The sequence below is a fragment of the Chlamydotis macqueenii genome, chromosome 10 (assembly GCF_036417535.1).
Source record: "Chlamydotis macqueenii isolate bChlMac1 chromosome 10, bChlMac1.mat, whole genome shotgun sequence".
Lineage (NCBI taxonomy): Eukaryota > Metazoa > Chordata > Aves > Otidiformes > Otididae > Chlamydotis > Chlamydotis macqueenii.
This window is the reverse complement of record NC_141565.1, coordinates 11,010,718-11,034,085: the sequence shown is the minus strand read 5'-3', so window position 1 is coordinate 11,034,085 and position 23,368 is coordinate 11,010,718. Positions and strand designations below refer to the sequence as shown.

At 40.9% G+C, this 23,368-nt stretch overlaps 1 protein-coding gene and 1 long non-coding RNA gene across 2 annotated transcripts in view; one reads left to right on the top strand and one right to left on the bottom strand.

Moving 5' to 3' along the window:
* The window catches only part of KBTBD12 (kelch repeat and BTB domain containing 12), a 40,884-nt gene that overhangs the window by 2,919 nt on the left and 14,597 nt on the right, over window positions 1-23,368 (top strand). The window contains exons 2-5 of the mRNA XM_010126386.2: window positions 5,534-6,667; window positions 7,633-7,903; window positions 11,281-11,431; window positions 23,047-23,244. Coding sequence (XP_010124688.2) covers window positions 5,598-6,667; window positions 7,633-7,903; window positions 11,281-11,431; window positions 23,047-23,244 — 1,690 coding nt within the window. The 5' untranslated portion in view covers window positions 5,534-5,597. The remainder of the gene's footprint in view (window positions 1-5,533; window positions 6,668-7,632; window positions 7,904-11,280; window positions 11,432-23,046; window positions 23,245-23,368) is intronic.
* On the bottom strand, window positions 18,226-23,259 carry LOC147599535 (uncharacterized). The gene is made up of 3 exons (XR_015259554.1): window positions 23,220-23,259; window positions 22,796-22,925; window positions 18,226-18,377 (listed from the first exon to the last, which is right to left on the bottom strand). It is a non-coding gene; the product is annotated as an uncharacterized LOC147599535 (long non-coding RNA).

Genomic DNA, 23,368 nt, shown 5'->3' with positions numbered 1-23,368 from the left:
TTTTATCTGGACAGAATGGATGAAATTAATTCAAGAAATAATATCTAAATCAAAGCAAGAAAGCATGTGTTCCCTGCAACTGAGTGACCTTTTCAGCACAGATCTTTAGGCACAGACCAGAAATGCCTCCCAGTCTGACCACCTATAACTATGCTTTGAATCTGCTTTGTTTAGCCAGTTGAGCATCTAACCTATGTTGCTTTAGTCAGTTGATTTCATTACAATTTTGTTTCTAATGATATCAAGTAGGACCATATAGTAACTTCACTCAAGACAAAGTATCTAATTTATCCCCTATTATCCCTGAAAAAATGAAGGAAATTAGATTGGAATGACACAATTTGTTCCTGATAAATAGGTGCTATAGCTGCTTTTATCACCTTATTGCCCTCTAAATTCTTGTAATTCAATCATGTAATAATTTCTTCCGGCATCCTTCCAGGTAGCAGAATTAGGATAATAGTTCCTATTATCCTATAGATACAGGAACATCTATAATTCCCTGGAAGCTTCCTTTCTGTATCTTGGTCTTATTACATCTTTTCCTTATATCAACATTAGCATTATTATTTGCCTTTCTCGAGCACTGCGGGATCTTTTGCGTGGTTTAAAACCTTGATCTTAAATGCCAGCACAGCCTTCATAACGAAACCCCGAGATTATAACATTATTATCACCTGGGTACTGATTTCTCCCTCACTGTGGCTGTCAGCCAAATGTCATAGCGCATACAATTAACAGATTTGCTTCTCAGCTTACTGATAACAAAGGAAGCACAAATAATTCATAGGCAGAGGCACTGGTTCTTTGATGTGGGTGAACCCTGATCCTTTCAGCACCTGAAGGGAGGCAGGCTGAAGACAGAGCAGCCTCATTAAGGCAAAGAAGGAAAAACATTAGAAAAGCAGAGGAGGAAGAGGAGGATGCAGGAGGTGCCCCCTGCGTGCAGCCTGCTGCCCCATGCTGGGTGCTGTGACCTCTTCTGGGCCAGGTCCCGCAGCTCCCACCCTCCCACCACAGCACGGGAAAGGGCAGATTCCTTGGGACTGGGGGAAAAGACAAGAAAAATCTATGTCCCAGACAAAAACACAGACAAAATAATGTCTCTAATTACAAGGTAGCTCTTTTTTTTCTCAGAGGTTAAGGGAAATTCTTGATGAGATACTTCCATCTGGTTTACAATCCCTTTGCGCTGGGGCAGTTCAAAGAGGCGTCAGTGTAACTGAGAATTGAGGACAGCATTTATTTATAGTTTGATAGCCTCATAAAAGCTGTAGAGCTGAGCTCACAGCAGTGTGCTTATTTATGTTTTGAACTGCTCATGCAGCACCCTACCGCCTTGCAAAACGTATGCTGTTGCTCCTGCATAAAATTATATATGACTCTTCATAGGGTTCATGACATAAAGGCAAAAAAAAAAAAGTGAAATTAGACTAACAAACAGCCGATATAAAAATTAAAGTAGTGGCCAGAACTGGGGGAAAATTAACAGCCTGGCTCTGAAATAAAGTACCATCAAAGAAAGATTTGCACCTGAATCAATTTTTCACAATAGAAGAAAAAAAATATCCCAAAACTCTGAATAAGACAGCAACTCTGATTTCAGCTCCTGGTGACATTACAAAGAATGTGAGCCTTGCACTGGAGGGTTTTTAATGACAACCCAGCCTCTGGCACAATCTCAGTATAGTGTCTCCCTGCAAATTATATTTGTACCACATTTATTCTTTTTTTTTAATGTCAATGTACCATCTTTTTTCCTCTGTAACCCAGAGGGGAAAGCAAAGCAGCACTGTTTCATTTTTACCCTTTAATAGTCTTTCCAATGACATACAGGAGAATATTAATATCCTTCCAATGACCTCACCTAAACACTGCTAAAAGCCGGGGGGGAGTGACAAGTTTGTAGCTAATGCACAGGGATGAATTTCTGAAGTTAATGGAAGGATTTCACCTCTGGATTTTAATCCTGTTGTATTTTTAACCTTTTAGCTTCAGTTTCCTCAGCTGTAGGATGGAAAAGTAGACTTGCCTGCAAGTTGACAGCACAGTTTTATTGAGTGCAGTTCAGTCAGGAGTTTGCTGTGCTATCAAAGCAAGAGATGACGAATGTGCATTCTTACGAGGAAAGGCCAATACTGCCTTCTTGAAAGTGGGAGTTAATCAAGCTCTGCCTATAGCTCGGGCTGGGAAGCAGCCTTGCTCTGCAGAACACAATGGGGTGGGTGAAGAGGAGGTTGGAGGGTTCCAGGCAATCCTGCCTGCGAGGTGGAGACTCCTTGCACAATTCAGCCCAAGGATGAGGTGATGGTTGGGTATGGACCAGCCCCAGGAGAGGGGAGGCCCCACCATCTACTCACAGGCTGGGCATAGCTCTGCTGCTGCTCCTGGGAGGGTGCCCAGAGCCACCTCACCAGTGTTGTGGGCGGCAGAGGAGGCCACCCCACACTGGGTGCAGATGGGCAGCTCCCTTCATCATCTGGGTAGTGTGTATAGGAGGTAATTTTTGCCTGAAGTAATGCATAAGTGGCATGAGCTACCTTGTGCTTTAAGGTTCCTGTTGCTAACGTCTTTATGAAGAAAAAGAGGAGAGAACGGCTGTGAGCATTTTGTGACAGATATCCTTGTCACTGTTAAATGAACACACAAAATTCACAAATCTGCTGAACGGTGTAATCAAAGACTAAGTGTTGCTCTTAAGAAAACTAAATTACCAGTGAAAGAAAACTTAAAGGTGACCAGCAAAGGAAGTGAAATCATAACTTAGTTCTTTCTACACATTGCTGCTTCCTGATCTGTACAAAGCTCTGGGAAAGATGATGATGATTAATCATCTCACTTGTTCTTCACATTAAAAATGCACATTTTTTCCATTATGAAAAAGCTGGAGGATGTGCAAAGCTCTGACATCATAAAAGAGAAAAGAGAGAAGTTGATCATTTTGGAGGAAAAACCCTGGTTAGTCAGATTGCTAAACAGGATTGGGGTCTTGCTGGTGGTTATTAAAACTTTCATCCAGCTGGAGAGTGAACAACATAGTTAAAGACACTACAGCCCATCTGCTTGAAGATATGTGTGCTTATAATACATGATCTTTGAGATATGGTGCGGTTCTTTTATCAAAATGCAGTAAAGATCAAACATTACAAGGTGATAAAATAGCAAGAGGGGAAAACAATAAACTGGCCATCTAATTATCATGTAGGATTAATGAAAAGAACATTTTCTATCTCATAAAAGGCTTCTACTGACTGTAAATACTGGTTCAGAGGCAGTTGATGCAGGATTAAGACCTATGTTTTCTCAAATGCAGTATTTCATTTAAATGTAGCCAGGAAAACAAAAAAAAATCTTTACTTTGGAAATACCATTGCTTTATTTTTTTTGTACTAAACTTACTGCCTTTGATTTTTAAAAGTACCATAAGAAGAGCTCAGAGCTTGGCCCACATTCAGGCTATGAAGTTAATGTTTTGTCTTCCAAATCTATTTCTTAAATCTGGTAATAACCCAGATTCATTTCTCAGATATGTTGTTTCTAGTTCCAGATTTGAAATATGGAAAAAAATTATAAAATCAAGGAAATGCTAGTTTTCAAGCATGCCTGGCTTTTAATTTAGCACTCAATTTGAGGAATCTATGTAATTTGCTAAAACAGAATGATGACTACTTCCAAAAAAAACCTGAGCAGCTAAAAGAGTAGGTCTGATATTGATGATATAGCTATAGATTTCCTTTTCACCTGAGAAGTAGCTATAATATTTTAAAAATATCCATCTATCTAGATTTGTAGAGAAAATTGGACTGTTTGTGAAAATACCTGTGGATTTCAAAGAATCTAATATACTCATTTTTTATGTTGATACATATTTATTTAATGAAACTGAGACTACTCTTTGTGCTTCCAGGATTTGAGAAAATCAGTTCAATCTACCGTACAAGACTCTGCAAATATTTGAGCTGGTGAGGAATGTGAACAGTCCCACTAAGCATTTCATAGCATGTTCACAGTGTGTTTCAAACATGGTTATACCACTGCTTTAGGACTTGTCTGTGTTTTGGTGATTCACTACATGAGTCCCTAATGCATCGCCGCAACAGAACTGTCTCAGCACCACATTAGAGACAAAAGCTGTGGTAAGGACTGGTATCCCTCAAGTGATGGGGTTGTTCTCCCATTGACAGCTCTACCACCATACTTCGCATCCTGCAGCTTGCTGATCTGAAAGCCTGAGAGGTTCAGTAAAGGCACCCCCCTAAGAAACCCTAAGATATGGGACTATTAAGTTCCTTCTGTTTTCCCCATAAATAAAACTAGAGGGAGTATGTGAATAATTAGAATTTAATTAAAAATTCCATTTGACATTACAGTAAGTGGAACCAAAACCCTGTGAATGTGCAGCACTTAAGCATCCTGCTGAAAAGCAGGAGGACAGCTGGAAAGCTGGCCCCTGTTTACTAATCCTTTATTTATCCCAAAGCAAACCAGTAGCAACTCTGTAAAAAGAAGTGACCTACGCTTTGGTGTGAAAGAGCGAAGAATCTGGCCAATCAGATGGAGTTGCTTCCTGCCAGTTCTGCCACCGTACCTCAGGGGTGGAAGCTCTCTCTGCTCACAACATTCTCTCGATTCTCAGCTGGAAGCCTGGGGAGAGATGCTACTGGTGAAGTGGGGTGTGATGGGGCAGAGACAAATCCATTGATTGACTAACGAGGTGGTAGCTTCCTAGCTGCTTTGCAAGGGTGTAAGCACAGGGCTTCTGAATCAAAACCTGTCTGCAAACTGGTAGCCAGGTCTGGTGGTAAGGCAGAATGTTAAACATCCACACGTACGCTTGTGTTGCTGTAAAATGCCAGTGAACTGGGTTGTACCAGTGGCTTTATTTCCCACCCACTTTGCAGAGGTGTGGATCACTGTCAAAACTAACGAGAGAAGCAAGTCTAATGTTTTTCCATTTTTTTAGTCTTGTAAAACCCTTTTCTGAAGCCTCAACCTAGGCATAACTCCTAGTTTGAGAGGAGCTCTGAGCACTGAGAAGATGCTACTCCATTCTCTCTGTCTAACCCAAGGGGCTGTTGAAAATACAAGGTACTTTCAGCTTCTAAGAGAGGACTAGTGTCCTTCAGGTGAATGTGAGAGACAAAATCTGAATAGCCAAGGGACTAAGGGCCTAACCTAGAGTTCACTAAAGTCAGTAGAAATCTTTACTTCAATTTTCATAGGCTCAGGATCAGCGAAAGGAGGGAGAAGGCAGCTGGGAAGGACCATTTTGAAGGGAAGTCTGTAATATTCTTTAAATAATCACAAAACTTGTGGGGGAGTTACTGAATATTGAAGATCACTTGAAGTGTTGATTTTATTTTTGTGTGTCTTGGAGACCTTGAGCATGAGACCTCACCATAATTTAACATACTTTTTATGTATTACTGATTTATATCATGCTCGATAGAATGACTAGCTTTAGACATTAACAGCAATATTCATTTGCTCAGTAATTTGTCCTTATTGGACAATGTTATGCTTTTACCTCTAGAAAAATTCCTGATGAAGACCTTGAATTCTGCAGAGATTTAAAGACAGGCAGTTTGAGATCAACCATGGATCATAAGACTGAAGAGAAAAGAAAGCAGCGCCATAGCTTGACTTTAATGGAACAAGTAAAGAGAATGAAAGAATCGACAGAGATCATTGATGTGGTGCTAGTTGCAGAAGGTGAGAAATTCCCCTGCCATAAGGTGGTGCTGGCTGCCTTCAGTCCCTATTTCCGAGCCATGTTTACCTGTGGCCTGGTTGAATGCACGCAAAAAGAAGTGGTACTGTGTGACATCTCTGCAGAGAGCATGTCCGTAATACTCAATTACATGTACAGTGCAGATTTGCACCTCACTAATCAAAATGTGCAGACTGTTGCGCTTGCTGCATATTTCATGCAGATGGACGATGTTTTCAGTACGTGTCAGAAGTACATGATGGACCATATGGATGCTTCCAACTGTGTGGGCATATACTACTTTGCAAACCACATTGGTGCAGAAGATTTATCTGATCAAGCGAGGAAATACTTATATCAGCATTTTGCTGAGGTGAGCTTACAGGAAGAAATATTAGAGATTGAATTCCAGCAGCTGTTGGCTCTCATAAAATCAGATGATCTGAATGTCTCCAGGGAGGAGAGCATTCTGGACCTCGTCATTAGATGGGTCAAATACAGCAGACAGTCACGTACAGAGCACCTTATCGAGCTCCTGAAGCAAGTGAGACTGGTACTTGTCAGCCCTTCCTTTCTCGTGGAAGCCCGGAAAAGGAACACCATGATCCTGTGCAATTCAGAATGCAATGATATGTTTGAGGAAGCCTTGAACACCATCAAGCTATCCAGCCGCCCTTCTCTCAGCCTGCGATACGGCATGGAGACTACTGATCTCTTGCTCTGCATCGGCAACAATTCTCTTGGCATTAGGTCAAGACATGGTAGCTATGCAGATGCCAGTTTTTGTTACGCTCCTGCGACACAAAAGACTTACTTCATTTCCTCTCCAAAGTATGGAGAGGGGTTAGGATGTGTTTGCACTGGTGTTGTTACTGAAAATAATGACATTATTGTGGCAGGAGAGGCAAGCGCTGTCAAAATGTCTAGACAAAAGACCAGGAACATCGAAATTTATAGGTGTGTACCCTCTGTCAGAAAATCCCTAATTATTTAAAAATGTTAAATCCAAATAATGTTTCTGGGGACAAAAAAAAAGACCACTAGACAAAGCATTCTTTACTTGAAATTTTTCCCAGAGATTTTGATTACTCTGATTAATTTGTGACAAGTGGTCTTCATGGCACAATGAATTATATACATGCAACAAAATCCTGATGCCTTTTCTCCTGAAAGAAGGGGGATTTACTGTAGTGGCATCTCTGTGTAAATGAGCTTGATTAGTTCCTACATCGTTGTATGTGGATTTTATATTGTCCTTACTCAAATTTCAACATTTTCCTAGGATGCTCGTTTCTAGGTCATTAGCAGGGGGAAATGAGCCAAGTGAATGACCCAAGGAGTGCAGTAGGACGGAGGTAACACACTTCTCTGATGGTAGTACTTCAGAGGTTAAAGGATAATGATCGATAGCTTTAAACCCTCATCCTGTTCTTACTCGTGTCTTTTTCAGATGCACCCATTTTAAACATAACCAGACATTTTCTGAATTAAAGACAAAATTTTAAAATGGTGACCGCATTCTCAAACACAGATGCCTAAATTTAAGGAATTAAATCCATACCGAGGCAGACGAAGTGGCCTTATTTTCAGCAGTGTTGAGCTCTTGCTCTTCCCACTAACTTCAGTGGAAACTGTGATTGAGCAGCACATGCAGAAATAAGGGACTTCTTACCTTAATTAGGGTCACAATATCTTTGAAAAGATGCTTAGGATTCCTCATACTAAAAATACCTGATCCTGCCAACATTGGGCTCAATTTTATAACTTACCTGTGAAGGAGAAAGCTCCTTCTGTCATCGTACTATTGTCTGAATAAAAATTGATGATGAAGGGGGTGACATTTCCAGACAAGTGGAGTGGGACAGACAAGCTGATGGGACCTCAGTGAACCAGGTCATTTACAACTTTGGATTTTCCTACAGATACCACCAGCGAGGAAACCAGTTTTGGCACAGCCTGTGCACCACTCAGCTCCGGGAACTCTATGCATTGGGCACTATCCATAACGATCTCTATGTAATAGGAGGGCAAATGAAAGTGAAAAACCAGTATCTGGTCACAAACTGTGTGGAGAAGTATTCCATGGAGCAAGGCACCTGGAGAAGCACAGCACCTCTTCCAGTCCCATTAGCCTGCCATGCAGTGGTGACGGTGAAGAATAAGCTCTACGTGCTGGGTGGCTGGACACCACAGGTTAAGAAATGTGCCAATGGTTTTGTTTTGTTTGTTTACTAACAAGCAGAGTTTCATAATTTAGCCCCACTCGGGACCAAGCTATGTGGTCTCTCACTCGCTCTCCCCACCCTCTGAGCTATGCTTGGTTTATATGATGTGTAATTTTATGGTGCTTCTTGCATAGGAAAAGCACATCAGTGATAAAAGAAGAATAAATTGCTTACATTCCACCGATGAAACATCTTTTGTAAGGAAAACTAAACAGGGTGAAGAGGAATAATATCTGTCTTATGCTCTCCTCACTGTAAATACCAGCTTCAGGAAGGGCAGCTCTTTCAGAGGCGTGGACACTGAGCATGAGTTTAAAATACATCTCCTGTGTCAACATGGGTTCCATTTTAAATAGCTACTGTGCTAAACACCTTATTTTTGAAAACAAAACAAAAAACACAAAAAAAACCACTCCAAACTTGAATTGAAATAGCTAGGATGATATTTAGTACTTATTTGGCACTCCTTTGTTATCACAGGCTGTGAAAAATGGATTAACTTCAGCCTTTCCTTATATACTGTGTCCTTATTTTTTTTTCTAAGTATCAGTAAATAATGGTATTTAAGCCATACAGAGGCCCTTAACTGAGCCCTGTCTTTAAAAATTGTGTATGTGGGTGAATTTCAGGGACAGATTTATATCTAAAATGTAAAGTTCACCTCAATTTCTCAGGAAACTTCCTTGGTTAACCAAAGGTCTTTTATTTTATTTTAATTCTATTATATTTTAAATGAAAAGTTAAATCATTCTCTGGAAAACAGATTCCTTTAATCAATCCACTGATTTGTTTCAGTTGCTTGGCTATACAAAGTTTTAAGAGGAATTTTCAGCAGGGGCACAGATACCATGTTCAGTCGTACAGGGCATGTACAGAACTGCGACAAAGGAGACGGATGTCAGGAACAGCACTCACTCTCTCCAGTTGCTCCCAGTGTGAAAGATCTTTTTTAAGAGCAGAGCCCATTCTTATTTACTGACAGTGCAGTTTAAATTTGAGCATTCAAGATAAAGCCCCACGTTTACTTGATGATGAAGTAGTGTCTGTAATCCTTACTGCCAGCAGCAATATGTTCAGACTGTCATCACATCTCATTGGTTTGTGTTCTCTTGAAATAAATGACTGTTTAAGGTATTTAAAAGTGAGATGCATTCAGCAAACAAGATTTACACCTCTTTGGATATTTTGAGTGCAGGAGTCCCCAGAGGAGACAACAGAGTATTTATGATACTGAAACAACTGAGCAAGGATACCTCACTACTTAAAGGATTAAGATCTGAAAATATACTTAATGTAGAAACAATCTGTCTGTAAAATCTTGAGCAGAAAAACATGTTATATAACAAAGATAGGTGCTGAAGTCAGACAACCGGCTTTGTCTTTCTTGATAGTTCTCCAGAACAGATTGTAAGGGGGAAAAGTGGCTTAGAAGCACAAGCCAGGAATATTGCGACAAGCGTGGTTTTTAAAAAAATACAGGCACCTGTAAAAGACCTGAAGTGGGTACTTGCCGACCAGTACTATCAGTAACAATATACAGGAGGCTGAGTTTTTAGATAAATAGGCTTGAGATGAGCAGATTAACAGGAACTGATTAAAAACCATAGCTTTGTAACTTAGGGCGTACCTGAACAGATCAGACCAAATTAGCTAAAGGTCTGAAAAAAAATGCTTTAAGACCAGCACTGTGGAGTGCTGAATTCTTCTGGTACCATGTATGTCCCACACTCACCTGGCCAGATGTGGTGATTGTATATGTGGTGCTACCACAGCTGCACTGTGAAAGCAAATTAGTTTGTCAAGCCAGGAGTTGTCCTAATGCCCAAGCAGCACTGAATGTTCTGTCAATCCTGAACAAATACTAGCCATGCAGCATTGATAGAGTGCTGTTAAATGCATGTGTCCATTACAGGACAGAGATAAATACATGTTCCCTTCCCACTCAGGCTTTGCAATTGAAGCAAGAGAAGACGAAGTCAAGCCAGGACATAAAATGAAAGCTTAGGAGGGCAAGGGCTCGACTCACAGCAGTGTTGCTCCAGCACAGCCTCACTGATGCCAGCAGAGTTAAAAACCCAAGTGACTCCAGCCCTGGTAACTGGGGGCTCTTAAAATGAAAGAAGGCATTTGATGAGGCTAAGAGGAAGGTTTCTGACCCTTGAGACAGAGAGAAGGACCACTGGATATTATGTTTTCTGTATATGAAGAGCACAATGTGCGCTCTGAGGTGAATGTTACCACAAAAATTAAGTAGGATGTGAATTTACAATATGTCAAATAGTGCCTGCTCCTAAATATATGCTTATATGAAAATACACAACTTACGCCTCTTTCAGTTAATAAATCAGTGTTTCACACTTAGGATGAAGAAAGAGCATGGCCCTGGGCACTTACGTGGGGTAACCCAGAGGCTATATATTTACTTTCTAGTTTGCCTCCTACTGTCTTGTCCATTACAGCAGTGGTGGAAAGGTCTTTTGGGAAAGAAAAATAAGAAGTAAAGCAAGAACACATATAACAACATCACAAGTAAGCAAGTAGTTCTCTCCTTCTCACTCTCTCTACATGAAACCTTTCATCCTGAAATATTTCAGGATCCTTCCCCCACAGCCTACTGCTTATATTCAAGGCTGCCATACCCAGAAAACATAATCCGAGTTCCCTGCATCACACTAGACAGGCAGAGAAAGGGAAAGAAGATTACAGAGAACAAGAGGAGTAGGAGTGACTATAAAAAGAGTATTATGGCAGCAAAGATACAGCGGGGGGGGGGGGGGGGGTTAGGAGATTATTATTAAGAAAACTATTGAAGGAGAAGTTACAGGAGTTGAACAACATTACTCTGGTTAGGCTAGCTAAAGAAATGTGGAAATGACTTGAGAATAAGTTATGTGTATAGTCAGGCCTGAGAAAGGCCAGCTAAGTGCCTCACTGAGACTCATGGTACAATCTGAGTAACAGTGGGGATAGACTGCAACCTTTAGCAGGAAGAAAATATGTCAGAGAGACTGGTTTTCCTCTCTTATTATTAGGACTTCACAGCAGCCTTGTGAATGAGGTGTATTTTGCCTGAGGCAGGCCCATGAATGTATTATTACTACCCGAATCCTCAGCTTTACTGCTGCAGAATACAGATGCCTTCTTATGCATTTGACTTCTACAGAGTACTCCCAGCCACAAGTCATGGGTGCTCTTGAACCCTGGAGAGTACGAATCACTTCGCAGCTTCAATTGATGTGTTTATGTTATTTATCTGCTCAGCTGTCTGCTGTGATTAATTGCATGCAGGCGTGTGCAGAGGGCTCCAAATGTTGTATTACTATATATCTGTCATATTTCATACAGATGGATCTGCCTGACGATGAGCCGGATCGATTAAGTAACAGAACGTTTCGGTACGACCCGGGCCAAGACAAATGGACAGAAGGCGCGCCGATGAAGTACTCCAAATACCGCTTCAGCACAGCTGTAGTCAACAGTGAGATTTATGTCTTGGGTAAGAGGAAACAGATTTTTAACATATAGTACCATGACTTTTTCTTCTTTCCAGCAATTTGCCTCTGCGAAGTGAAATACCTCACTTTTGGCTATGTACGTCGGACAAAATATGTTGGACTAAATGGATAGTATTTTTCTAGAGTTATTTTTCCCCACATCATGTCTTCCTTCCATAATTTATGTAGATTAAATCAAGTGAATGTTTAGTCTTCTGGATTAATGTAGCAAAGAGACTTTGCTTTTTAAACTACTTTTTTTTGGAGTATTAGTGTGTGCTATAAATAATAACGAATTTTAAAAGGTGGGTAGAGAGGCCTTGTTAGCATCATTTCACAGGCAAGCAGTGAAAACCTCAGGAAAGCACTCAGCGCCATGAAGGAATGGCATAGGGAAAAAGATAATTTGGATCTCTCAGTTAAAACCAACATTATTTGTGGATTCTGATAAAAATCACTGAACCATTCTCTTCCACCCACTTCAATACAGTGCATCTTTTTTACAATCTAAATCTTTGTCATTTTTGATTCACTCTTTTCAAATTTTTGTTTCAAAACAGTATTTTCACCAAAATCTTGTGTGAAAGAGTTCAATGAACTCCTACTCCAAAATCTTTTGTGCCAAAATGATCCCGATCCGTATCCCCAGTTCTACAGTTCATCCATCACACGACTCTTTTCCCAGAGACCATCCTTCAAGGCCCCATCCCAACCTCTGCCCCAGCCAACAGATAGAACATCACCTGTTTCTGAACACTAGCAAACACCTCACAAGGTGGCAAGCAAGGGATTTTTCTGAAAAGAAAATGATCATGTAAACTAGGGAAAGGCAGATTTAGAAGAAAGGCACTGTGGGCATTGGGACTGATACTGGGAAAATGTTGAAGGGGCATCTTGAAAGGAGAACAGGAGCCAGAAAGGTGATAAAATGAAGTAGAGAAGGATTATAGATAGGTGTATAACTGGAAAGTACTTGAAGAAGTGGTAAAAAAATGTCATATGGTCAATTAATCCACAGGTGGGCTGTGAGTTATTCATGCCCTTCCATGCTCCCAGGGTCCCGTGGGCAGCATCAGACATGAAGAAGGCAGCAATCACGTCAGTACCTCAGGACCTTTCAATCCATTCTGCTTCAAACTGCTCCTGCTTACAAGCTTATCAAAGTGAACACAGTAAAAACAGTCTTATCAACTTAATACACCTCCTGTATATGAGGTATTCTGGTTTTGTCTGGGTTGTTATGTATCATGGATAAAGGAGAGCTTGTTCCTGGCATGTAATAAAGAAAGCCTTTCGCAGATGCTGTATCTAAAAAAAAAGGTGTCTTTGAAGTAGAAGAGGAAAATGGCTTTAATGCTGCATTTGTCTTCTTTTAGAGAAACTTCTTTCTCTCAAGTGGCTTGAGACAGGCCCATTGGCACAACCAGGAGAGAGGGTAAAAGAAGCACGTATGGAAAAGAGGGTTTTGCAAACAGAAAATCATTTCATTATTGTCAAAGGTTAGTGATAGAGAATGCCAGTACGTGGTTAAATAACGAGAGTGCTGGGTGTCCAGGTTCAAAGGTGCTTCAAAAATGTGGGAGCCCTATCCTTTGTAAAAGGTTAAATATATGTATTTATTTATACTGACACTGATGCTGTAATGGGGCAGCAGAAGCAGCTGTACTAGTTGGGAAGAGAAAGGTTGTATTCATACATTTCAGTAAGAAGCATTCTGAGATCAAGATCATGAATGCTGTGATGACACCGGAAAGTCAGGGAGAAAAAAAAAGGAGCCACCTTGGGATGCATGTGATTCAAAAAATTGACAGTCTTCTTCACAGCAAGCTTGACACTGAGACAATGAAAAGGAGTGGCTAATAAGGAAAACTGCATCTATTTTCTTCCCTCAAAATCTCACAAAGCAAGCAGCATATCTGAGTGATTACAGTAATGAAATGTACAGATTGAACACAAAGCACAGTATTAAATCTGAAAAGTGCCTGTTTACGTGGCATTGAGGAAAGTTCATGATCTCAAAGACCTTCACAAGAATTTTGCTAACATCAAAAAATAAAAAGCATTGCTTTTTTATGCGTCGCTGCCAGTGCTACAGTATTCAGGAAGCCGAACATTGATTTGAATTCTTTCTTACATGCCAGCCACTACCAATATTTTTTTTTTTGTGAGAAAATCTTTGCTAACAATCAGATTGGCGTGTGGGCCAGACCAGGCTCTTGTTTTGTCTCCATCATTTTGTTGGTTCATGCACCTTCCCATGAGCAGTCCTCATCCAAGCAGTCCTAAGGGAACCAATGCACTTAATCCGTGACTCAGAATTTCCTGTACCGGACCCTTCACTCTTGCTGCTAGATGTAACTAAACATATGTAAAGGCAGAGTTTGTTCTCAGTTTTGACAGTGTAAATCTGAGGTGATTTCACTGTAATGAACAAACTTGCTTGTCATTTATACCAAAGGTAACTAAGCTCACACGCTGCTCCAGGGAGCAGATTTTTGAGAATGTGCTATTTTTACCATGGTGTTTCTGACCCTGCCTCCCTTCTGATGCTCCGTCCAGTCAAGCTGTAACTGCAGCAAGTGAAGACACAAATAAGTTATCATCAGGTAGCATGAATATTGATTGCAGGGAAGACATTTTGACCTAGGTCTAGGCTGTTTTCACAAACTCCTGATTGTCTATTTTCACAAACCTTGTGAGCACTTTAATGTCCATAAATCTGTAAAATTTGGTTGAAACTGGCCAACAGGCACAAAAGCTATGAGAGGCAGATAAAATAATGTAAAGACAGATACAGAACACACGTGTAGTTAGAGTAACTGCCTGAGTCTTGTTTCCTCAGGAAATCCTATAATATTACAACTAATTTTTTAATTGAAAGACAAACCTGACACTAAGCCAAAACCGATTTGTCAACAAATTCTACCTTTGAATATGCTGATTTAAATCCACCTTTAACTGTATGGCTGGAAATGAAGATTTATCTGTTAAAACTGAGAAGGCTAATTAAGAGGTAAATGTTAACCATCACGGTCTGAAAACTCCATGGAAGAGATTAAAGCATTTTCCAAGACCTCTCAAAATGATGAAGTAATTTCCAAACAAATTATGTTTGGAAACAGTGATACAGTCACTGATATTGGCATCTTATTGTGCTGATATGACACACGGCCTCATCTCCAGCTGTAAACTCACACTCGCCTACTGTAATTAAAACCTGACACAGAAAAGCTACATTCCGCAGTTTATTCATGGTGACAAGTTCCTGTTATGTTGTGAGTTCTCAGGGTGTTGGGCTGCGAGGTGGGTACAGTTCTTCTCTGGAAACAATTGCGATGGTAACCCCGGCGGGGTGAACAGGCAATTCACAGCATTGAAAGGAAGACAGTGAAAGCGCTCTTAATCTGGCTGATGTGGTACTTGATCATGCAGATGACATTCAGGAGAGAATGGGAATGGAAGGATCGGAGGTTGATGTTGACAGACCAAAGAATAGCAACTGTCATGAGGAGGGGAAAACCATTGCAAGCTGTTCAAAGCTGTGGATCCCTCAGACATCACCCTGCTTCACAAGGAATGTGGAGCACTGTGGGAGTCTAGAAAGATGCTGTCAAGGGCGATTTGTGCAAAAAAACCCCACATTCTGAAGAGGATCACAGCTCATAAGTCGTCCTCATGTAGTGACATCAGGCATAATGACTAAGCTTTTGCACTACAGATGAGAGAGACTTTTGGGGAGTCTCTACCATTGCCATTTATACCCCTTGTCACTCCAAATGGGGGTTCCCTGTCGTGAAGTGTTTGTGCACAGAACTTGAACATCTAACAGGCTCCCATGGCGCCCCAGTCATGGGACACTCAGAAGCTATTCAGAAGCACGCTTGATGTCAATGCTTGGATTCCCGCATCACCCCCTTTTCACATCATACTTGCTCCTTATGTGGTGCACTGACTCCATGGGCCTCCTGCAGTCTGCACCCATCTAAGAAGATCAACTGGGGGCTCGTAGGGGCAGAGGAAGGAGCAGGAGGGAGGCAAGGTGGAAACAGGTAAATGCAAGATATCTTCTCTATACCATGAGAACCAAGCCCCACTTCCCAGAAATAAAAACATGAAATAAATAAATACATAGCTCTAGCTGGATACATAAACTAGTGCTGCAGAGAGATGAGACTTGTTTAAGCAACTCTTGAAAACAAACCCTTTAAATGAAGTAAGTTTGTCAGCTCTTTCGGGCAGGACCTCTGTCCTCCTGTACAGTTCATACAGGTATCAGCACATTCAGGATTAGGTGGGACTCTAGAGCATAAATGAAAAATCACTGCACTAAAAGTTGATCCTCTCTAATGCTTCTGATGTGTGAATGAAATTTCTATCATAAATATGAAGCAAAAAGCATAGATGGAGCACTAGCTTTGAATAAGATGCAGTAGCGGACTCTTTGATATACAGGTCTAATTTTTGCTCTCGTCCAGGCAGGTGTAAATCTGTGGTAAGTAGTCTGTTGATCTCAATTGTGTTGTGTCAGACTCATTTTGTTCTAATCCAGATGAGAATCTGACACTTAGCCTTTGAAGTGTTAATTTCTGAAAAGTCCTATTGGCACAGAACAGAGAATACGTAGTCACTGTCCAAAAACTCTTCCCAGCCTAATTGCCAGCTCCAGCATGTAAAACCCTAATGACTTAAATGGAATTATTCTAGAGTCACACTGATGGAAGGAAAATGAGAAAAAGATTAGAGCTTTTGGTCTGAGTAATATCATTGTTCAGGAACCTGTACCATGTGTCTTAATCAGCAATCCTGCAATATAATTGCCTGTTGTGTAATGTTCCTAGAGAATCTTATGCTATTTATACAGTGTACATAATCCTCATAAGTAAATGAACAGCATTTCCTAAGGCTCAAAATCCTTTCTCCCATTCATCCCATTTGACTGGTCTTAGCTCTTTCTCTCCATATTTTCCCAGGAACATAACTATATTCGTTGGAAAGCCCAAGAAAGAGCAGTATTGTGTTCTTAATGACAGAGGCAATTGAGACAGTTTTGGAAGAAAACCAGATGGGAGGGCTCTATTTAAGGTCATGCATTTCAATCTCTTGCTTAAAAAAAAATATCCTTTCCAGCTAAGTCTCTGAAAACTCATTACAGCCAACAGACAAATTAGGAGAATTTATCCAAATGAATCAATTTGAATGCCATATTCATTAGCTTATCTTAAAACACATTCAGTGGAACTACTGCCTCTGAAATACAGGTCACTGGTAAAAAATGTTGTATCACCATGACAGCTTTAACCATGTGTTGCTTTCATGTTATATAATTCCTGCTTTATAAATAAGAACATATAGAAAGACTTAAATGAGAAATCCTATTAGGGAAGATTTAGGAATCAAAGAATTTTTGTTTATCCTCCTTAGTCTGGCATCCCACCTCTTACAGCTTGGGTTTTTTTTTCCCATGAGTACTTGCTGAGAGCTTCTTTTAAAAGTTTTAAGCAGTTAAATGAAGTTCAATTAACTACTGAATGTCCCAACCATAAAATACTTATTTGAATATGTACTTTGGGGTCTCTCTGGAAAGGAAAGTGTGTGTAGGAGGGGCTGGAAGGAGACATTTTAGCTTTCATGCTTGAATATTAACTATGTATTTGAATAACACCTTCTTCTAAAATAAACCTGTCTATTTATAAATATGCTTTGGACTTCTGACAAGTAGCAGCTTATGGGTCTGATTCTGCTCTGTTGTACCTGTGCAACAGCCTCCGTAGCGCCTGTGCGCAGGGAGGAATGAAAAAGGCAAAAATTTGGTCTGATAGATGAGATCAGAATTGCTTTCTATTCACTTAAGGATTATCAAAGGAAATGAGAGCAAGGCATTTCAGGAGAAAAGAAGGAGCTGGAACCGAAGTGTTGACCACGTTTAGGAAGACGATCTGTTTTTTCAGCCCCGCTTCTAATCAATCTTTTGCCCTCATGTCTTCTACAAGCATTACCTCATCTGCTTTGCTCTGTGTTAGTAAAGAATGAGAGAGCTTCTCCATTTCATCGCTGAAAGTGCCTGCCAGGGCTAGCTTTATTGCTCCCTTATTTCTCCAAGAAACCAGCTATGCAGCCCTGCTTTGCGGAGAGTGAGAGAGCAACGTAAGTGCTGAGGCTCTCAGCTTGAGTGCTGTTAAAGAGTAATGAAGGGAAATGTTACATAAGAGATTATGCTATCAAATCCATCGTGCATTCCAGAGATCAATTTAATAGTGAATTATTTTACAAGAGACAAAGCTTAGATTTCACTTGCTTGTTGGAGAATTATTCCTTTTTTTTTTAAACACATTTCCCACATTCCTTTGATAAAAATTAAAAGAGGCACTAGTAACAATACATGTTGCTCAGTATTGTGATCCAAGGACTTAATCACATGATAAAGGATTACAGTGTCAGTGCCCTGAGGGCACTAATAGGTCTTGATCATCCTGACCAGCATCACCTGGGGCCTCCACCCACATCCTCTTTCGATAGGTCCAGGAGCATCATTTAAACACAGGCCTGGAGGGGTCAGCCCCTTCTTGTCACCTTGCCTTTGCCTGACAGCTGCTGGTAGGACCTTCTGCAATCACTTGCCTCTGGTCCTGCGGAGCTGTGCCCTGACGGTGAGCTCATTACCTGGGTCACCTTCCCTTTGGAAGCAGCTTTGCTGTTGTTGCTCCCTGATACACCACCCTGGCTGAGATACTGTAGTTCATGTCTAATTTCAGGTGTCTGTTAGTGGGGGAACCAAATTAAATGGTACGAAGTCTGATACGCAGAGGTCTCCCTTACCCTGCCACTCTCATAGGAGTACATAGGCTCTTTTCAGCCCTGTCTGGACCACCAGTCACCGTCTAGGTGTCATTTTGGTCAGCCATCCTGAGCCTGCAATGAGCAATTTAGACTGGGAGCTGGGTGGCTCTCCTGGAGAGAAAAAAAAAAAAAATGTTCATATTGGACTCAGTTGCCTGGCAAATTTAGCTGCATAAGAGCTCAGTGTGGATAAGACTTGGAAGTGCAATTGCTCTGCACCAGTGCATGCTTTTACAGGTATTGGTGACATGGGTGAAGTCGCCGGGTACAGGTAGGTAGGAATGTTCCCTATCTCTTGAAACTCAACTGTATGTCAGTCTCACTCCTACAGAAATACACAGATATGTCTAAGGCACTTACTTCCTTTGCACTCTTTGAAATAATTATTACTAGTGACTCTTTGCCTCTTCACCACAGTTACAGACCTTCCCCCTCAAGCGCTGGAAGGGTGTTCGGTTATGAGAACTGATGTGACTCAGGTTGCATTCAGCCCTCTCAGATGAGCACGGGGTAAGAGGGAGGCAGCTGACTTCAGCCAAAGCAATGGGCTTTGCCGTCAGCCGGCTACGGGCAGTGTGTGGGTACAGCAAAGGCAGGGAACCGTGCCTCATTGACATTCTGAAGATGTGCTAATCGCATCACCTACCCTGCTCTGCCTTCTTGCATCAAAGGCTTGTCTTCTCTATCCTGATTTCTTAATAAAGATCATGTATTTTATTTATATATTTATTTTACTAATGGCGCTTCATGTTAAATTTAAAGTCCATTAGAAGCACTGCTTACAGGGTGCCCTTGAAAAGTATGTTTGATTGCAGAATCATCCAAGCGTGATATGGAAAGCTGTCAAGCTTTAATGGGTTTGGGAACACAAAGGTGGCTTCACTGGCTTTTTTTACTCCTTCAGTGGCATCTGAAATATCTCCTAGGGAAAGCACATAATGTAAAAAACCTAACGTGTTGAAAGGGTGCATTTGTAAGGGGGCAGGGGAAAGACTGGGTTCTGAGATTAAATCCTCTTGTGTGATGAATGTGAAAATGACAGAAATGTTCAAAAGTCCCAGTGAGAAATCCACCTCCCCCTGCACAAAGGACATGTAATTGCTCTTTATGTGGAGAACTAAGCCAGGTGCTGTTGCATTCACCTCCTCTGCTCATCATGAGATAGGTGACTGTGGGTTATCAAAGGACCCTCCCCAGCATCCATTCCACTCTTTGCTGCGCCCTCCTTTGGCCTCTTTAGGGTTACCTCCATTTTCTGTAGAGGGTCTTGCAGGAGCAGAGCATGAACTCAGTTGTTCAGCTGCCCTGCTTGGAGAACACGAAGACAATCTTCATGGTCTTAACTGTAATACCATATGTCTCCACTTGCACTCCTAATGGTCTCATAAATCTGAACGAGGAAGGCAGTGGGACAGGACGATCTGAAGCTGAGTGACGGAGGACAACGCAGCCTGAATTGCCTGATGCAGCAAGTTTCCTTTTTATGCCAATTTGAAGTCTGGTATTGTAGAGGATGGATAGCCTGGTTAACGTGAGATGACTCCACTCGATTGCAGATGTGGATTGATTTAAGTTTGAGAATATTTTTTGTTGATTTGTATATTCAGTCCTTTGGGAAGAGCCTGGAGACATCAGTCTCCACAGAGGAAAAAAGTGTTGTGTCTCAGGAGTATTTCTCAAATACTGCATCTGGGAACACAGCAAAGCAGTGCTGGTAGAGTCTAATATCCTCAGATTCCTTTGTTATCGATATTTCAGTGTTAGCATTGCTTTAGAAGAGGAGACCGATGTTCTTGATTTATTGTTTTTCAGAATACTACTTTCCTAAGCTTGAAAACAAAACTTTACTCCCCTCTGATTTTCCTTCTTACATTCTATTTGATGTGAACTTAGCTTTGCCCGTGTTGTAAACTGAACATGAAACTGGATTTATCTGAAATGGCTGTGGAGGGTGTAAATAAAATGGAGATATTTTGCATCTTCAGGACTGTCTCTGATAATGACAGGATTACAGGAGGTCAAATTTAAGTTGCTTAAACTATCCACTGAAGGTTTCATAAATGTTTGAAAATGTGGTAGCTCTTAAACTTTTGAAAAGATGCTCCAATAGGTCACGACAGATTACTTTTCTAATAACTATACAGGAAAAATGTTTGGAGACGAATCCCCTGAATTGTCAGCATAATGTCTCCATTAGCTGGTAATGGTTGTGATTTTTTGCAAGAAGTCACTGACTGTGCTGTATCAGTTTCATATCTGATTATTTCTGTTCTTTCTGAAGTGACCATGCCCTACAGTTACTCAATTTAGAAAATGACCATAAAAACACAGTAAGCAATAAACAGCAATTATGCTTCTAGAAGAGTTCTGGGGCATTTTGTCCGCTTCCCCCCTTGAAATATTGAGGCAATCAGCAAAGCTATTGTTGTTTGACTCTGACATGCCACATTCATTCCTCCGATTGACCAAGATGCTCTTTCATTTTTCACTGGAAGACTTATCCTTTGGGAGAGTGCATATTCTACTGTGGTGTACGGTAACACCTGGGCTAATTTTAAAAAAAGCTAGCTTGATAACCAGCTCTTTGACACCACAAAGCTGTCTTTTGATCAGATCAAATTAGTCTGTGGGGAGCTTTAATGTTATTGGTTCTCAGTTAAAACTGGCTTGAGTATCTCTTTCTGCATTACCCTGCACTCTGTAGACTGTACATGGACTGGTAGAAAATTGTCTTTGTGCTGTACTCTGTGATTCTACTGAAGGATGCTATAGAGTCAGAAAGACTACATGATAAGCTATCAATTAATAGCCCTATCAGTTAAAAAATTAATTGGATTAGCCCTTAAAACTTTTCTTGATAAATTTAGAGGAAGAGAGTCCTGTCCTTAGAGTGGCACCTCTCTTATAAGCCGTTAAGGAATAGTGGAGAATACTGCATAGAAAAGGGTAATGCTCCTGGCATAAAGAACAATATGATAAGTAAATGTTTGAATTCTGAAACTTATTCTTCTTTCCACATAGTTCTAAGGAATATCTCAGTGAGACTCCATCGTGAGAAAGGCTCAGCATGACGATGCATACAACTCCCTTTTTGGCATAGAAATGATTAGCAAAATTCCATGACTGCAATTACTCCCTACCTCGGCTCTCTCAGGTGAATCAAGCCTCAGAGGAGAAGCCCATCAGAGCAAATGCTGCTTAGCTGGAGGTGTTAAGCCAGTTATGAAAGCATTTGGATGCTAGCCTTGTTTAAGCACACAGTGAGGGGAACCATGATACAAACTGCTAGGACTTTGTTGGGAGGTATTAGGGCTGGTAAAGATTTTTTGTGCATGGAGAAGGAACTGAAAACTAAACTCAGTGAATGTTTTCAAATTCAAATATTGAACTGAATCAAATGCTGCTAAGTTCAATTGAAAGACAACTTCATGCAGATGATAATGGATACTGGATTTCATCTTAATTTCGCTGCTCTGATACAGGCATAACTGATCTTGTCTTTACGTAACTCTAAAATACAGATCAGGACTATAGTGGTAGCAAATTTGAAGCATTACAGTTCCCATTTACATGTGTCTGTCTCTTGCAAATACCTTTGGAGAATGCACAAGAGGTTGAAAAAATAACAGTCCATATTACAAGGTAGATGGAAAACTATATGCAAGTAAAACTTTGAGCACTAGGGGCTCATTTCTCTGACAGACTAGCTTAACAGCACTGGGGGCAATATATTTTAAAAGCAGCCCCACCAACCTTGCACAGGTTATATTGGCAGTCCTTCCTTTGCATATGCAAGGGCACAATTACATGCCATACAATGCATTTTGGATTTGCACAATTAAGCAGTTCTACATGTGTATCTGGAAAGCTAGCCTTCATGTGGAAATTGCTTGCATATTGCAGTCATTTTATATTTAAAAGTGGTCAGATACACACACATGCTCAAAAGAACTGCTTCAGCATGCCTTCAGTGCTCATTACAGGGTATTGTGCCCATTGGCACAGATGGAAAACCTGCGAGGGTACGTCAACATATTAATTCTGGAGAACCAAAGACTATGAATTCAAAAATCTGGATTTGATCACTGGAAAGGATTTGGAAAGGCAGTGTTTACACTGTGATGTCAGTGTACAGGATTTGCAGCGTGCACTGAGATCTCAGGTATGTCTGCAGCCTGTTGCAGTGTGTCCCAGCAAATGAAAACCTGCACTCCAACTTCAGGCATCCTAATTAACCCTTCAACAGCAGGGCTTGTCACAAATAACTCAACTGGCATTCCTACATATTAGATGAGTTTGTTTCTGGAAGCTGATTTCCCTTAAGAAATGGGTGTAATCTTTTTCTTTTATTGGAAAAGACAACAGAAAAAAATCCAACTGATTGTTGATTAACAAGTGTGAGGGTCAAATCCAGTAACAGTAATTAGAGAATAACTTTTGATCCATTAATAATACAGAAATTCGTCCAGCATACAGAAAAAGTAATTATGACAATTTCTACTGCATAGGCAGAAAACAAGATAAAATACCTTTGCATTTTGAAGACATGCTGCTTGTCCTTCCTTTGATACAAGACTTCAGAAAGGATCTTGCTTCGATGTCTGTAGATAACGTGCGGTAGCCTCTGCTTTGAGTTTATTATCTAACAAATTTCTGGAGCTGCAAAACAGAAAAGAAAGGGAGAGAGATGAGGACATGCAAACAAAAAATGATGCAACAAGCAGTGTATTTTTTTAGCAGAACCTGAGACTGCTACATTCAACCTATGTATGTTTTGCAGGAGGAATTGGGTGCCTTGGCCGTGACAGGGGACAGACACGGAAATGTCTTGATGCAGTGGAGATTTATAACCCTGATGGAGACTTCTGGAGGGATGGACCTCCTATGCCTTCTCCCCTCCTCTCCTTACGAACAAACTCTACCAGCGCAGGCTCTGTGGAAGGGAAGCTGTACCTCTGTGGAGGATTTCGCGGAGCAGGTACTAAGATGAGCCTGATGCTCTTTACATAGTTGAAATCAGTTTCACTGCACACAGACTGACCTGATGACCAGCCAGCCCTATCAGGTGGTGCTCGCATGCCCTGGAAACACAGAGCTGATTC